At 40.8% G+C, this 17,888-nt stretch overlaps 1 protein-coding gene across 1 annotated transcript in view; it reads right to left on the bottom strand.

Annotated features, from left to right (window-relative positions):
• The window catches only part of Plekha8 (pleckstrin homology domain containing A8), a 45,965-nt gene that overhangs the window by 9,076 nt on the left and 19,001 nt on the right, over nucleotides 1-17,888 (bottom strand). The window contains exons 5-12 of the mRNA XM_036181483.1: nucleotides 16,638-16,796; nucleotides 15,695-15,735; nucleotides 13,970-14,127; nucleotides 11,927-12,083; nucleotides 11,571-11,656; nucleotides 9,007-9,065; nucleotides 7,948-8,078; nucleotides 7,329-7,399 (exon numbers count right to left, since the gene is read on the bottom strand). Coding sequence (XP_036037376.1) covers nucleotides 7,329-7,399; nucleotides 7,948-8,078; nucleotides 9,007-9,065; nucleotides 11,571-11,656; nucleotides 11,927-12,083; nucleotides 13,970-14,127; nucleotides 15,695-15,735; nucleotides 16,638-16,796 — 862 coding nt within the window. The remainder of the gene's footprint in view (nucleotides 1-7,328; nucleotides 7,400-7,947; nucleotides 8,079-9,006; nucleotides 9,066-11,570; nucleotides 11,657-11,926; nucleotides 12,084-13,969; nucleotides 14,128-15,694; nucleotides 15,736-16,637; nucleotides 16,797-17,888) is intronic.

Here is a 17,888-nt window from a genome sequence, read left to right as displayed (position 1 = left end):
AACATTTGTCTTAATACCCTGTAGCCCTGGATATACAGTATAAAAGCCCCAAACCTCTAAAATGTTATGGAAAAGCCATGAGTAGTGTATACACCTACAGTTCCAGCCACTCGGTAGGCTAAGGCAAGAGTCATTTGAGCCAAAAAAATTGAAGTCAGTCTAAGCAATAGAGGGAGACTGTATCTCAAAACAAAACAGAACATCCCACAAAACAAAACAAAGCAAAATAAAATGTCTAGACAAGATTGGCCTGAAGGTAGTTATAAAATAAGTATGGAGAACTGTTAATAAAGTTATTCACATGCTATATGCTAAAGTTAACTGCCTATTATTTTGGTCCCAACATATTTTAAAGTGAGATCTTAAAACTGGTATATAGGTATATAATAATTTTAATTTAAAAAGTCCCAAGAGCAAAGGAAGGCATTTTATGAAAGAGATACATTTTCTGAAATATTGGGTAACTCAATAGATAGAAAATTCAAAACTGATTTTCCATCATTTCCACAGAATAGATACATTCTCAGAAGACAATATGAAGCCGCCCACCATGCACTTCTCTTCATGTTTCATCTATGCCTACACATTGTCTCTAGGAGCTTATGGCATTCTCGGGTTATTTGCACAGTGAATCATAGGAGCAGCTTGACCTTTATCTCCAGGTTTTGCCTGAGCACATCTGAGTTTTCTATTCCAAACCTATTTAATTTCCTGTGCTAATCCAGTGCTGGCGCAGGTACTGTGATACTGTGATAGGCTGAACAATCATGCTGCTCTGGTCAGGGCAGATGCACAGAAAACAGGTACCAGAACTACAAGTATGAGCTTCTATGTGGGAAAGCAGTGCAGAGTGCAGGACACTGCACTCTCCTCTCAGTCCCGCACTGCCATGTGGCTGCAGCGGAGGTCCATAGCTACCACAGCTTTGAAATGATGCAATTTTAGCCAACTTCTAGCCCAATTTTTTGGATAAGGCTTTATTGAAAACTTCAGTGTGTATTACCATTTCTACTTTGCATAATTTGAATTTGAACAAAATGTATTTCTATAAAAGAATACTTCAATATATGTTACAACATACTTTATACATGAGATTTTAAATACAACAGATTCCCTTGGCTAGCTAGAGATTGGAACAGGATGAGATGTCAGCATTAGTGTGGTAGCTCATGCGGAAGGAAAAGAAATTAAATGCAAATATGGAGAAATTCTTAGACACAGTTGAAAGGACAGCCCAAGATTACATTTAATTTTCCCCTTAGGCATACAGTCTGAGCAGGCCAGGACCTGGTTCAAGACACATATCCTCTGTGTGAGGCCAACACTTGGCTGACTCTGGGATGGCATTCGGGAAGTTTAATGGTACCCAGGGCTTTGGTGATGGCGTCTTGAGAAGAGCACTGCTGACTCACACAGTACAGAGAGTGCAGCCCAGGCAGGCAGTGCCAGACACAGCCCTGAGGAAAACCAGTAAGATAGCCACCTTCTAACCCCTTCAGTGGTCTGAGGAGCCACCTGCACAGGAGTAACTGGGGGAAGGTAGTGGGTCTCCTTGCTTTCCTATGACCCTAATCCAGCCAGTGTATTAAATGCCATTATGAAAATCTGCTCTAGCTGGGCAGTGGTAATGCATGCCTTTAATCCTAGCACTTGCAAGGAGAGACAGATCTGTGATTTGAAGGCCATCCTGGTCTATAAAGCAAGTTCCAAGACAGCCAGGACTGTTACACAGAGAAATCCTGTCTTGAAAACCCAAAATCTCTGAATATCTATAGTGAAAGCTGTTTCATTTAACAAGACTTCAGTGTTGATCTACGATATTCCACACACTGTGCAAAGCAGTGGATCTTCAGATGAGTTACACTCAGTCAACCCTCTGCTCTTAGAACTTGATGGATCCAGAAGGAGCTGGCCTTTTAACACACCATTATCGTATAAATACATTTATGTGACAATGGTATTATAGTGCCAAAGGAACAGAGAGCCTAACACAGCCTTGGTGCAGCAGCCAGGATTTTCAGGCATCGTGAAGGCTGGACAGGGTATACAGAAAGAGGTTGATGGCCATAGATGAGAAAGACTCATGGAATTGGGCCAACCTGTGCAACCAGGAGCAGTTCACTGGGACAGGAAAGAGTTGAGATCAAACAGCAAACACCTTTAAAGTATGGATTCTGAGTTATCTAGGGCTCAGTGGCAGTTGTGAAAACGTTAACATATGTCCTCCCTGGTTTATAGTATCTGATGGAGAAAAACACAACACTGCAGCATGCTGCGCACCCTGACACATGTGAACTCACACACAAATACACAGTTTTAATGTGGGGCTAAAGATACTGGTAGATTAACTAACACACAACATTCCAGAGAAAAACTCTCCTTTTCACAGAAAATGTCCCTACAGAGTATTATTTTTGTACAGCCAACAAACCCATCCTCATCTCAGCAACATCTGTGACAGGGAACTAACAGGATGAGACTCACTTCCTTACAGTGTACAGCAAACAGTGCTGTTTGGTCGTAAGCCTCCAGCTACAAAGGCCCTGGCTGGGCAGACTGCTCTGGAGTCAGTGTTCTATCAACCTCTGAGTGCTCACATTTCCTGCATTGTGCTGTTTAAGCCAACCATTCCAAACAGTCTGGAAAGCCTTTCCATGCCCTCCCTCTAAAAAGGCAGGAAGTAGAGAAGACAAGATTACTGTGAGTCTAATAGCATGAGCAGCTGGCCTAAGGACAAGGGAGCAGGTGCACCACATGCTACCTGTGTTTTCCCACATGGCTCAGTCAGAGGAAGTGGTTGTTCCTCATGTCTACACCTTGATCTTGACAGTGAGTGTTCCACCTGCAAGATGGGAGCCACATGCTATGAGGGAGAAGAGAGAAGATACACTTTTGGCTGGGTCCTGACAAAAGCTGAGGAAGATCACTGATGAAATTCAGTATCAACAAATAAACTAAAAATGCATAAGAAAGCCAAAAGTTCTTAGCTGATTTCTAGGGCTACAAGTATCTGTGTCACGTGAGGTTGAACTGAAATAAGATGAAGTCTAACCTGATCTAGTTTGGTTACACGGAGAAAGTTAAATAATGAGAATCATTAATCTTCACTGCAATTCTCTCTCATTATTATAAGGTGTGCTCTGTAATCTGGCAGTATTTTTTGGCCTCTAAAAGAAATAAATGAACCTGACATGGTGGTGCACAGCTCTAATCCCAGCACTCAGGAGGCAGAGGCAGGTGGATCTCTTTGAGTCTGAGGTAAGACTGGTCTACATAGTGAGCTCCAAGACAGCCAGGACTCTTAGAGAGACCCTGTATCAAGAAACCAAAGCTAAACTGAGAAAGACCCCTGTGAATTCTTGTGAAGCTCCAGTGATGAAAATTGTGTGAGCAAGTGTCAATTCGGTAACCAAGGGCAGATATTGAACAAGCACCCAGACATGCCCCATGTCAACTTTGGACACTATCATGAGCAAACTTGTCATTAGGCCACCCTGCCAGTACAAGGCATGCTGAGAGTCAAGTCCTGCCCCTTGGTGCTTTCAGAATAATTAGTCAGGTTTTGATTTGATATTAAATACCCGCTTCTGCATTCTCACTTAATTCTTGTGTGGGATGGCCTTTCAAATTAAATACATGACCTCATATCCTTTAAACTCTTCTTCCTGTTCTGCCCAGATCTTGGTTGACATTTATGTGGTACAGTGTGTGAATTTGCCTTCCTACTGAGTTACAGTGCAGAGCAAGTAATATTTAGGACAATGGTGCTTGGAACACCAGGGCAGCTTTTGCACTTCCACAGCCAAGACAGATTTTCAAAACCTTTTTATTGTGGCATCTACAAATGGCTCAGTCCTAGGGCAGACCATTAACCCTGTCACCTGTGATCTGATCCTCTGAGATGATCCTGAGTGAATGTCAGAAGGCACTAACAGCACAGAACCACTGTTGAATGAGACCACCCGAATTGTTTCACTCTGATCAACTCCAAGCTCAAGAGCAAAGGGTACAGAGTACAGCCTCAGGATTTCCTCCGGGTGCTGGGAATTATTCCACATCTTAGTGTAAGAACACTCTCCTAGAATGTGTTTGATCCCTAGAACTGCCAGAAAACAAAGCAAACAAAAACCAAGAAGCTACTGTTACGGCTATAGTTGGGTACTATTTAATAGTAGCTGTTATCAAGTAAGACAGTTTTAGAATTGAAAGGAGCAAGCTAATTTGCTTATATGCAGCATATAAATTGTATAATATTTAAATTTTATGATCTATTTGTGTGTTTATGTATAACAATGTATGTGAGGGTTAGTGGACAACTTGTGAGAGTTCTACCATGTGGGTTACAGGGATCCAAATCAGGTCACTGGACTTGGTGGCTAGTGCCTTTCCTTGCTGAGCCATCTCACTGGACCCTGAACACATACACACTCTTATCTACATAGCCACCTTAACTCAAGTCAGACAAGATACCAGCTCTACTTACAGAGGCTATAATTTTAAATGAGACAGGCAAAGCCATTGTCCCAGAAGAAATCTGTATCAAGGAGCCTTTAAGGTATGAACAACTTAATGTAAATGGTCCTTTTAAGGCCATGTTTGCCATGGGTGAGCAAGCCTGCCTGCCTGGGGTGCCTAAGAACCTTAGCACACACTGACAAACTAGAGCTCATAGAGTCCGGGTCTGTGACTGGCTTTTCTAAGGCCCTCCTGCTAAACCCTGACTTTCATACTTCAAAAGGGAATTCAAACGTGAATACATTTGTGGAGAAGGGGTTCAGCAGGAGTGGAAGAGGATGAGAGCAGTGTAGACAGAAATGGCAAAGTGTACTATAGGTATGAAATGGTCAAAGAATTAAAAATTAAATCATGTCTGTCTGCAGCCATGTCTGAAGGGGGAGGTGTGTAGTGGGTAGCCATTCCAGCTTTGACCTGGAAGCTCCAAACCCCAGTGAGGCTTCAGTAACAGTCACGCCTACAAGGCGGGGCTGAGAGAGGACATTGAAGACCCAGGTTCCAGATGTGCGGGCTCTCTTAGTTCCTGGACCCTGGACACTAGAGGTAGACGGAGCAGAGTTCTCCAGAGAACACCGCCGGACTGTGCCACGCCTTTCCCAGACTCTGTAAACTATCCCTTCACTTGTAAGTTACCCCACAAAATAAACCTCCCTTTAACTACATGGAGTGGCCTTAATAATTTCACCAATAGAGCCAATAGGTGGCTAGGGTATTTTATCTCCTCACACTGAATGGCAGTGGAAACTACCATGATTACAAAGACACCATTCAAGACCTTTGAAATAAGCCTGAATGTCAGAATGAAATATTGACTTCACAGCTCCCCTTTCTTTTCCAAGAACAGCACTGAAGGGAGAGTGGGGGAGGCAGAGCTAAGACTGGCTATGATCATTTTTAGTAGTACAGCAACATCTGCCCTTCCAAGTTTCTCTTCACAGAGTCAACATCTTCTGGGTCCTGTCTGCAACTCAAGTGAATGTTCCAGCCAGAGTGCTGGGGGATGTGTAGCCTGTGGGCAGAGTGCTCGCCTGGCATGTGTGAAGCCCTGGGTTGAGTCCCCAGCCCCAACACTGTATGAACCAAGAGTGCTGATCAGGCCTATAATCCCATCACTTAAGAGCTGGAGGCAGGAGGATCTGAAATCCAAGGGTATCCTCAGCAGCATATTGAGTTGGAGGCCACCCTTGGCTACATGAGACCCTGCCCATAAACAAACAAACACAGAAAGTTCCAACTCAAGGAGAAACAAATGCAGAATGGCATGGAAGGGCTGAACCTCAAGGTCAAAGCCCCCCTGTTCATGAGCAGAGCCCCGTGAGCATGAGGATCCATTTCTCCCAGTTGCAGCAAAGAGCACCATCAGCACTATCCTCGCTCACATGTTCGGCCTTCCAGGCACAAAGCATCATCTCTAGCCCTTTCTCCAGTAAAGCACCCTTCCAGTAGGAAATTTCCACGCTAAGAAGCTGGTTTGAAGAGGAATTTTTAGTTTGGCATCTGAGATACAAGGGCTTTCAACTTCTGATTTGGAACAAATAAGTCCTACTTCTGGCAGGTTACCAATGTTGTGTGTGATGTGATGGCTATGGGTCTGAAGCAAGTACTTTAATATCTCATAATCTTAGTTCTCCACTGAGTAACATGGAACTGATGGAGTTAAGTTATGCCCATTTTAAAAGTGCTACAGAACTGTCAGCATAATTGTCACATGGCATGCCAGCAGTTTCCAGCCAGGATAGATGGGCAAATCTTAATGGGGCAGAGTCTCTTACAATTTGTGCCAAAAGAGAAGATACCTCCTAGGAAACTGAGAAAAGTACCACAGAGAATATTGTAACCCTACCCAAAGGCACAGAATTAACTCATTTTTCTGTTTATAACCATGGTTACTTAATACCTGACTTTGTGTCTGAACACTATAATTATCCAGGCTTTAGAATAACAAGAATTTCATTCCCTCCACATACTCTAAGACTTATGCTGCGCTTGGTGTGTTGGCACATTCCTGTCATTCCAGCACTGAGAGACTGAGGCATGGGATTATATGTCTCCGTAACAGCAAACCAAGCAAGCAAGCAAAAAAGACTCATGCAACAGAGTGAGAACCAAGCCGTGTTATTATCAGTGCTCTGTGAAGATGCTATGAAGTCTAGTTTGTCAAAACGCCTCTGATGGATGCACCAACCTACAGCCCACCTGTCAGTGTTTACTTACTAATGAGTACCTAACGTTATAGTTACCATACTGTGACGGAAATCCAGGTCAATCTCCTCTCACAAAGGCCTTTCTTGCAATCTTGGCTCTACCACTACAAAATGGACATGTGGAGGAGTGCAGGATGACAGCTGGCCCCTAGTCTCACTCCACAGCCAGCTCCTCAGGATTCCCCTCTCACCTTCTTTCCTGCACTCTAACATAAACTTCTCTTCAAATACTGATTTCTATGGACTCATTTAAGAAATCTAACCTCTTAGGTTTTGAATTAGGGTGATAAACTGATTCTTACCAAGTCCAGCCTGGAGGACCTGGTCACTGCATAGGTACTCTCTTTCCCTCTCTCTATTCTGTTCTTATGAGACAGGGATTGAACCCAGGGACTTGCACATGCTAGGTAAATGTTCTACCATTAAGTCACATTCTCACAGATTCCTTTTAAAGAAAGCACATAAGAAGCAATGAATACCAATGAAATTAAAAAAGAAAAGTAAATCAAACCCACAGAAGCAGAAATGTCCCCTGTGCTCTGTCCCCACCTCCAGGGTCTCCATCTCAGTTTAAATGCAGATCATCAGAATACGATGAAGCACACTTACTCAGTGCTGTCTGGATATCTTTTTCCCCATTTTTCACTTCTGTCAAAAAGCCCTTTAAAAATTTGAGACCTCTAAAATGAAAGAGAGAAAAAATATTATTTTCAAAGTTCAGGTGGCAGAAGCTAGCTTCTATTTAAGTGTCTCAAGCAAGGCAAAGGGCAGGCAGGATGGACAGAGGACCTTTCTGATTGGCTTCCTATTAGAAAGCTCTGGACACTCACTTAATTCCCTCGGCATTCCTAAAGCAGTGTTTTCAAGTTACAGTGCTGACTGTGGCTTTAGCATCGGCTAGAATTCATTAGAAACGAAAATTTTAGAACCCCACACCAGATTTAGGGCTCCAGAAACTTTGGTTGTGAGTTCAGTGTTTTCTCAGGCTTAGCTGATAAAGTGGAAAGCCACTCAGAGAGAAACTCATAGGGTCGCCTGTCTAGAATCCTGATCTAACAAATACTTCCAACATTAACATTATTTGTCACTATCAAGCTGATATTCTCTTCAGCAGACTTTCTAGAAGGTCTAACCTTGGTTAGCTCCTGCACTCAAAGGCAACAGTGAGCTGGGACCATTCCAACTGAGCTGAACTGGAGCATGCCCTTGCTCCACTTGACTGCCTCACCTCTTCAGCCACAAGAGGGCTTCTGTCGCAGAGTTCCTGACCTGAGCTACATCAGCCTCCACCTCATGCAGCACTATCTTCTGGAGGGTAGTAAACTCTTCCTTGTTGGTTATGTACTTCTGATTTACCTTCTGGAAGACAAAAACAAAAACCAGAACTATTGTCTAACATGAAAATGGTAAAATTACCAGTAGTATCAGTATTCAAATCCATAGCAAGAAGATTTCTAAGAAATCAAAGCCAGACTTTACTATCTTCCTTATGTTTTTAGGGTAAATATTTGTAAAATTCTAAGAGTTCTATGAGGCTTTAACTAGCGCCGAGGGCCGAAGATTTTAAGCAATGCTCCTGAGGTACCTTTGCTCACCCCTGAACAGTCACTTGCAAGAGTGACTCCATGTACCTCTCCACCTCTCCAAACATGCTGGGAAACTTCCACAGAACTTCCTCTTCATATCATACCTAGTAGTGCAGACTGTACTTTATTTTTGAGACAGGGTCTCTCTACATAGCCCTGGCTATACTGGAACTCACTCTGTAGTCCAAGCTAGCATTGAACTCTCAGAGATTCTCATGCCTCTGCTACTCGAGTGCTAGGATTTACATGCACCACCACGCCTGGTTTAAAAAGCGATTTTTAACCATAAATGTTGGATGTAATATAAACAACCCTCACTTTTCTGAGGAGGCTCAGACTTCCTATTGCTGATAGCTCCACACAGATGCAGCAGGAAGTTGGTCTTTTGAGTCCCAGACAAATAACAGCTATTGCCAGTGACATGCTTTTGGAGAAATGTTCCTAGTTATTGTCTAACCCCAAAATGCATACAATCATTGCTGACCTGAGTGCGTCCCACTTGTCCAGCTCAGGTCTTTAAAGAGGCCGGCCTACCAAAGGCTTGTCTCTATCACATATCAGGGCTACCCCGCCGTTCCTCTACTGAGAGCTCCCAGTGTAAATGATTTTTTCGCTTCTTGATTTACTCTTGTCAAACACAAAAGGAATGAAAACCACTCCTTTGTAGACAAGTCTCTGCAGAGACAAGCCAGTATATTCACCTTGATATTTCCAACAAGATCCATTTTCACAGGAGCAAACACTGTAGGACCAAGTTTGTCTGAAAGAAAGCATCAGAAACACTTTTGAAAAAGAGTTTTGTTTTGTTTTGTTTTTAAATGTAGGACACATTTATATATAGTATTGCAATAGAAAATATTTGTATAATAATAACACAGTTAGAAGATCTTTCCCCCAAGATTATTCTGACTTCTAAGTCATCTTGTAAACATAGGCTTTGGAACTGGACTTGTTCCCCAGCTTTTCTCTCATGTTGCTTTGAGATGAGTCACAGAAACGAGGTCCTATGTGGTATGTCTGAGGAACATGCCTCATAAATTTAGAGTACCCATTTGAAGTCCTTTAGGTTGGTTGAGCACTTTCAATGTTGCACAGTCCAAACTGAAAGTCTAAATACACCATCAGATTTTAAAGACAGAACCAAGGAACGAAAACACCTTGTTAATGTCTATCTGTAATGACAACATGTTAATATGACATTTCAGATATGCTATGTTTCAAAAGATATATTAATTTTTATTTTACTATTTTAATGTATCTTCTACAAACTTAAAATTACATGTGGTTTGACTATATTAATTTTCCTAGATCTAACTTTCTAATTTTAATTATTTATGTTTACCAAACATAATCTTTACTTTTAAAGTATAATATAAAAGCAGCAGAGAAAAAATAATGAATTCTAAAAATTATCTAGCTGATCTTTAAAAAAAAAGGTTCAAGGCCGGGCGTTGGTGGCGCACGCCTTTAATCCCAGCACTTGGGAGGCAGAGGCAGACTAATATCTGTAAGTTCGAGGCCAGCCAGGGCTACCAAGTGAGTTCCAGGAAAAGCGCAAAGCTACACAGAGAAACCCTGTCTTGAAAAACAAAAAAAACAAAAGGTTCAAAACCACATAGCTAAAAACAAACCCAAATATGAAATAGAATAGCATACTGAAGAACAATAGTTTCACTGGCTAAAGCCAGAATAAGAAGAAAAAAGGCAAAACAGAACACAAAGAGGTAGAAACACAGCAAAACAGTGAATGTAAATTAATGTAAAAATATACTTTATTATAGATAATTACCAGAAAAACATAAATTTCAATAGCTGCAGAAAAAGCATTTTATAAAATTATCTGATTTCATGGCTATAAAAACAACTACTAGCATACAACAATGTATCTACATGTATTAATGCTACATATGTAAATAGTATCAAACCCATAAAACCCCAAAGTTTATTCCTAATGAAACACAAAGTTATACAAAGCACTGTTTAGAGAAAATAAACACAACTAAAATGTTTGTGTGTGTGTATATATATCCATTTATATGTTTTATATATCTATGTGTATAAAAATGTATATATATATATGTATAACACACATATATCATACTCATGGACTAGAAGACAATGTTGTGTAAGGCATTAATTTTCCTCAGACTGGCTAACAAATTCAATGTAGTTTTAATCAAATCCCAGAGCCCTTTAATAAGTAATTTAAAACTAAAATTATACACACCTGTAAAGGACCTAGAATTGCCACAACAATCATGAAAGAAACATAAGTGGAAGACTTCCAATCTCTGATTTTCAGCTTTCCCTAATTAAGACACTAAGGAAATATAAACAAATCATGGGAGCAGAAAAGAGACCCATTTTATAGGCCTACAGGCTCTGGAGCAAATGGCCAGAGCAACATGAGAGGATATTGGTGGTTGTTTTCTTGGCAAATGGTTCCTAAATAGCTAGATTATGATTAAGACAAAAATGACCCTCAATCCTACCATCATGACACATATAAAAAGGAGTTCCAAAATGGACTACAGGCTGAGCCGATGGCTGTAAAGCCCTTGCTTTCACTCCCCAACACTGGGCACAGAGGCACATGCTGACTGTCTCAATATTGGTAAGGTCACTGGGGAGGTAGATACAGGGGCTCTTTGGCCAGCCAACCTAGCCTACATGTTTAGCTACAGGCCAGTAAGAAATTCTGTCTCAAAAAATAACATGAGTGGCATAAGGAAGACCACTCAGGATTGTCCTCTAGCTTCCACATGACTGTGTACCTATGCACACATGTATTCTAGCACACATGTGCATATACACACACCATAAATGTATATATGTACACACACAATTTTCTTTGAAAAAGTTCTTTTGATTGGTAAGATATTTCCCCATAGCAGCAATAGGTTTGAAGGTCTGTTCCTGAACTACTTCCACTTTGCTTGTATGTATATTTTCTAGAAAGCAGAATTCCCTGTTTTCATTATTCCACTCTAAGATCAGTAACTTAATCAGTTAGAATGGAATGGGAAAATACAATGTGTTTAAGTCACACAGTTTTCACTCTGTGGAATGTGATGTCAAAAGCAAGCTAAGAAGAATCAACTTATTGTACATATAATTTTTTTTTTGAGCTGAGGATCGAACCCAGGGCCTTAAGCGCTCTACCACTGAGCTAAATCCCCAACCCCTGTACATATAATTTGAAATAACTGTGATGGGAAAAACAGTCTAGAAACTAGTGAGTATAATGCAACTGTAGCAGTCTTACCTAGTACTGGAACCACTGCATAACAAGATGCCAAGAATGCTTCTGTGGGAATGCCACTGTCTTCCAGAAGTTCAATGTCACTAAAGCTGAACAATTTGGTGACATGGAGAACGGAAGATTAAAACCACATCAGCACTCTGCAGTTCAGAGATGTCACAAAAACAGCTTTTTAGGGAAAAATCACTTTGTCTGATTTCATGAGTAGCTCCAGACATGATTTTACTATTATGAAATAATCCATTAATATAATTTTTCAGAGATAATCCACTTTTATAATCCAAATATGCCATCACAACTGATTTCTCAAAAGGGAAACTGGGATCTGATTGCCAGGGAGTTTAAAGGGCCTGGAATACCTGGCACTCATGGCACTAAAGAAAGTTGGGATAACTTCTTCGCTGTCTTCCCAGGCAGATTCTGGCGAGCAAACTGAGTCTGATCCAGGCTGTGCCAGCTCACTGTCATGATTCCCCAGGTTTTTCTCTCCATCTTCCTTCAGTATCTCACCTTGGACTACAAAGTAAACAATGCCTATCACTAAGTTCTCATATATTTAATATAAAAATTAACACAATCATCAGTAAAAATTTCTAAAACATAGAACAGGAAATGTATGCACACACACACACACACACACACACACACACACACACACACACACACAAAGCATGCATATGCACCTGAAGAACAGATGTATGTCTTATTTTCAGTCATCAGTGCATCACCATTACTTCATTATTGTTCAGTACTCTTCAAAAACATGAGGTATTGTTTTTATATTTATTTATATATTTTGTATATGTGTGTGGTCAGAGGACAACTTGGAGGAGTGGGTTCACTCCTTCCACCATATGCATTCTAGGGAATCCAACCTGGATCATCATGATGTGTAGCAAGTGCCTTTACCCACTGAGTAATCTTGCTGGTTGGCCCCTGAAATGTGATTTTAAGGACCTCATGGTACCAGTTATAGCAATTTGAGAGGCATTTAGTGGTTTCTAAGGTCTTTCTCCTATGAATATAGACAGTCCTGGTTGTAAGCATATTCTTTGTCTGTGGATTTGCCCACTAGCTAACATTTACTTGTGATACCAAGTCAAGACTTGTGGTGCTTTTCAAGTAGTCCTGAGAGCACAGGGTGGTACAAACTTAGATGTTTGTCTTGGTGTTTGTCTTGCTTCAAATCTCAAACCACAAATGCCTTCATTTACTGCTATGGTTTTTGCATGTATGTGCCTTTTGTTAGTAATTTTGTAGTTTAAGAAGGCTCTAGGCAATAATACCATCTGGGGTGCAAAAATACAAGCAGTCTGAGATACATCTCCATGGAGAGAGTATGTGTGTGGACAAGCTTCATTTAAACATGATGCCTGATGCCTGCTCTGAGCTCAATGTTTATCTTGACCACATAGGTGTTTTTAAATAGAAAAGGGAATTAGAGCAATGTTACTTATTGATTGGGTGAACAAAACCACAGGATTGTAGAAAGCAAACTACTCCCTTAGAGCACTCACATTATTTGCTAATCAGTGTTTGGATGACTTTATACAGTATAAGCATAACACATGAAAACTGCTATCATGTCATAAAGAACCCTGTTCAAAGGTTTCCCTTTAAATCTGACTGGTCTGTGACCACAGATTCCTATAGAGAATGTTTACTCAAGAGATCAGACTTTTAAGGGTTGTATGTTACTTTTCTTAGATCAACATCTAACTGCTTCTAGGATTAATACAATTAAAAAAAGAAAAAAAAAAACTTGACTGGGCTAGAAAACTAAGAGAATCTTTTAAGACAGCCAGAGAAGAAATTAACTTATTTGAGTTAAGTACTCAGACTTAAAATCATTTAGTAAGCACTTAATACACAACTACAAGTTCTAGTATAGTTAATGTGGCCGATATGAAGACAAGGCTTTGTGATTAGTGCCAGTGCAATTAGTAAATTTGAAAGGGCATTATTCCCAGCTACCCATGTATTACCTGGAATTTGGCTTGATTAACTCACAGAAGTTTGGTAGTTGGTAAACTGTGACATCCACAGGCCCTACTAGAAACCAGGAGATTGAAAAACTTAGCTGCTCTAATGTTATACCAAGTCTGACATTACAGTCTGTGTTCAAAATACTGAGATATTGTGGGAGAGTCAGTGAACCATTTACACCCACCAAAACACAGCCATGAGCATCAGTGCCAAGAACTCTGTATTTCTTCGGAACAGTGTTGGGTGGGGTAACACAATGTTGCACAGTCATGTCACCTGCAGTAGCAAGCAAGCTCCCTTAGATCAGCAGCACACTGTTTGGAGGCTAATCTGAATCGGCGCCCTCCTGTGGTCTTCTTAGGAAGACCCTAAATCTATTGTTCAATACAGCCTGCCAAACTTTCTTTTGACATTACCTGTCACATTATCATCTGTGTTTTCTTCACTTGACATGCTGCAATCTACCTCTGTGGACTTCAAACACAAGGAACTCTTGGTTTTCATTAGAATTTCTTCATCACCATTTACTTCCATATTTAAAGGTCCATTTTCACAGTTGTTCAATTCTACCTGCCTAAAACAAATGGTTTAAAAGAAAGTGCTGTGATTTGCCATAGGTTGCCCAGATATTACTCTAAAGGATAGGAAGATCCACAATCACCAAACACCGATTAAAAACTAAACCAAACCTCTCAGTCTCCACAGACACCAAGGCAAATACAGAAACCAAACCACTAAAGCTGGGTGTGGTGGCTCACACCTGTAATTCCTTCACTTAGGAGACAGAGGTAAAGAGACTGCCATCATCCTACCCTATAGATTAAGACCCTCTTTTTAGATAGATAGATAGATAGATAGATAGATAGATAGATAGATAGATAAATGAGGGGCCTTACTGGCTTTCCTGTACCATGTGACTCAATCCCCTTGCTTCCACCAGCATCAGGAAATGCTCAGGGTAGCTCTTTAGTATGCAATAAGCTTTCTCCAGGTGCCACAGTTAACACTTAGTTGACTTTCCTCAACTTCTCCCCAGGAGGTTTTCCTCATCACACTGGCTACTTAAACATGTTTGCTTAGCAGTTAACTGTCTGAAGCTCCAGCTGTGGCCAGCACAAATTTCTCCTGTCAGCAGGAGGATCACGGTGCATCCAAGGTGCTGAGTGCCCATCAGGGGAGCAGAAAAAGCTGTTTAACACTTAAGTGAACCAGCTGATTCTGTTAAAGGGATGCAATATACCCAGTCAAATTAAAGCAGTAACAGGACAGCATCCAAGCTACATAATGATTCTAGCAAATCTAGAAAAAAATTTATTTCAAATGCATACACAAACTCACAGTTCAAACTGTGGAAATACATAGAGCTAGTCTCAAAAGAAATAGAAATCGACAAAAATGTTTCAAGGAAAAATATCTGAAAAGGAAAAAATTAGCGACAACCACACTGAGGATTATCTTTGTAATAACAAATAAACACACTCACATGCACACGAATACACATACATCGACAGCACACAAAGGGATGAACTATTAACAATTTAAAAGGATTATCTGTACTATGTGAATTCGTGGGAGTGCCTACACAACTTTGCTCTTTTAATGAGTAAAGACCCTAACAACTGTGTAACGGGAGCTTTTCCTTTCTTGGTGGTGCTGCAGATAGGACTCAAGGCCACACACATTCGAAGTGAGCACTGTACCACTGAGCTACACAACCTTGCACCCCGTGTATACATTTTTGTAAATCAATGAATCATTTAGAGTAATGGTACTAGTTTAGATTTTGCTAGCAAGTTGTCGTTTCTAAATAAAACAGAGGAGCAGCACTAGTTTTCCTGAGGAAAAGCACATTGCAGCCAACATTCAGCTCTTCTACAAGACACCTTGTAACTTTCAGCAACTCTAGACAGACTAAGTCAGCGGATATGATGGCAAGACTCGATTTTCTGGGGAAATGGTCACATCTGCCCAATTCTGCCACACCCACTTGCAGTTTAGCTTCACACAGATGGAAGTCAGGTAGTTTGCTTCTGGTACCACCTCAGATCACCATCACTACATCACTGCTTCTTTAAAAATAAGGAACACAGTGTATATAGATTTCTAACTTCTAGAAGGAAGAAAAACAAGAGTTACTATACCTTTCCAATGAATTATGAATTGGTATGACAGGATGTTTCATCTTTAAAAAAAATCAAAGAAATAAAAGTTCATGTGTTAAATTGCAGCAGCATTATTTAGAATATCATCACATAGGAAAGCGGTCAATACAGCCATAATATATATTGCCCTCCTCAAAGAAAGAATTCTAGGGCCCCTCCAAATAAAGTGCATCCAAATATCTTAGGAAAGGAAGATGGGGTTTTGAAAGATCTCATTATCATAACCAAATTCCTAGTGACTAGCTTTTTTTGTAATTTGTTAGCCTTATTCAGCATTAATAGCAAATTATGGTGAAGCATTATACCCAACACTAGAGGCATGAAGGTAAGCATTAAAGACATTCCTGCCCTTGAGTCAACTTCAACAGAAGTTAGGGAATAGGGGAGTAAAGAAAGGAGGTCTTCTTAGTCCAATGCAGGGACTGATGGAAGACTTAATGGAAAACGAGTAGGGGCTAATCTGGGAGAGAAGCTGAGAGAGTATTCTCAGCACTGGAAAATGGCACAAGGAACAGTACATTCAGGCTAGGCACTGTCAAGGGGAAAAGTGGGTGATACAGGAAGGGGCTACAAAGTTTTGGTCTGAGCTTATAGGCCATGATGGAATGATTGCAAGGTTTAGATAAAATCCAATTTACACTTCATTACTGTTGACTAATGGAAGGGCCAGGCTGACTATGACTAGTAAGGATAACAGTATCTAGACTAGCCTCTTTGGGGTCATAGAAAAGAGGCGACAGTAGAGAAAGTATGAAGAGTCAAACTGCTAAAAATAACCAACTAGACATAGGGGACCAAGGGCAGATACGAAAGTGTAAATAAGGCAAACTGTTCTAAAAGCAGTATTAACCCTGAAAAGATGTGTCATGTAACTTGACATTCCATAATGTTTCTGGAGAGAAACTGAGCTGGGTGGTGTTACCTTGCTGGACTTCAGCACTGCTAGCTGAGGGGATCCTGGGGGCGTATGGTAGAGCAGCTCCGAGGTGAAGGCTGCATTTGCAATCTGCATGCATTCCTCCAGGGTCTTCAGGAACGTGTTGCAGGTTGATTTCAGGAGCATTCCCACATCGATTCCCTCCTACAGAACAACCAGAAAGAGAGTCTTTTGTCTTGCTACAAAATGAAAAACTCAATTGCATTATCTCTTGTGAGGTTTATATCCACAAAACAATACTAATGTACTCAATCAAGATGTTGCTGGGTAAATATGCACATCATGATAAACAACAGTAATGAACTAGCCCAAGTTATCTGTTATCATATACACCCTCACTGCTCCAGCTAATGGCAACTTCTTTTGGCTCTGCACTGTAAGCTAGTACAGTGATAGGTGCGGGGCAGAGATGCAGGCACTGTGTACTGTTTGCTCCCAGTGTGGATGATTTGGGGGTTTATGGTAACTGGCATTTATTTACACACCTAATAAGTACTTTTTTCTTCTAAAGTAGTTTACTTGTCTGGGTGTTTTGCATCTGGATATTGATATGAGTAAGGTGTTCATGAAACTTCTGGAGCCATACTCTTGACTAGAGATTGGGGAGATGATATGTATTTTTTCACATGTATTTTTTAATAAAGGTCCCAGGTGATGCTGTTGGTTGCAATCCGTATTTGTTGTCAAGTTCTCAAGGCTTTCACTGTGAGCACTTTCTTCAATTACAGACTGCTATGTTCATAGTTTTCCTTCTCTCTAGATCAGGCTTCTACCCTGGCACCACCGAGACTTTGGGTTAGTTAGTATGTGTGTGTATGTCTGTGGTGGTTTGAACAGGAATGGGCCTATAGGCTCATATATTTGAATGCTTAGTCCTCAGGGAGTGGCACTACTTGAGAAGGATTAGAAGGTGTGGCCTTGTTGGAATAGGTATGGCCTTGTTGCAGGAAATGTGTCACTGGGGAGAGGGCTTTGAAGTTTCAAAAGGCCAATCCAGGCCCAGTGTCTCTCCTGTCCTGCTACCTGTAGATCCAGAAGCAGAACTCTCAGCTACGTCTACAGCACCATGTCTATCTACATTCCCCCATGCTCCCTGCTATGATGATAATGTACTAAACCTCTGAAACTGTAAGCAAGCCCCAACTAAATGCTTTCTCTTACAAGCACTGCTTTGGTCATGGTGTCTCTTCAAAGCAACAGTATAATGACTAAGACAGACTTTCTGTCTGTCTGCTG

The sequence above is a fragment of the Onychomys torridus genome, chromosome 3, assembly GCF_903995425.1.
Source record: "Onychomys torridus chromosome 3, mOncTor1.1, whole genome shotgun sequence".
Classification (NCBI taxonomy): domain Eukaryota; kingdom Metazoa; phylum Chordata; class Mammalia; order Rodentia; family Cricetidae; genus Onychomys; species Onychomys torridus.
Note: the sequence above shows the minus strand (reverse complement) of the source record. Positions and strands in the feature narration are given on the sequence as shown.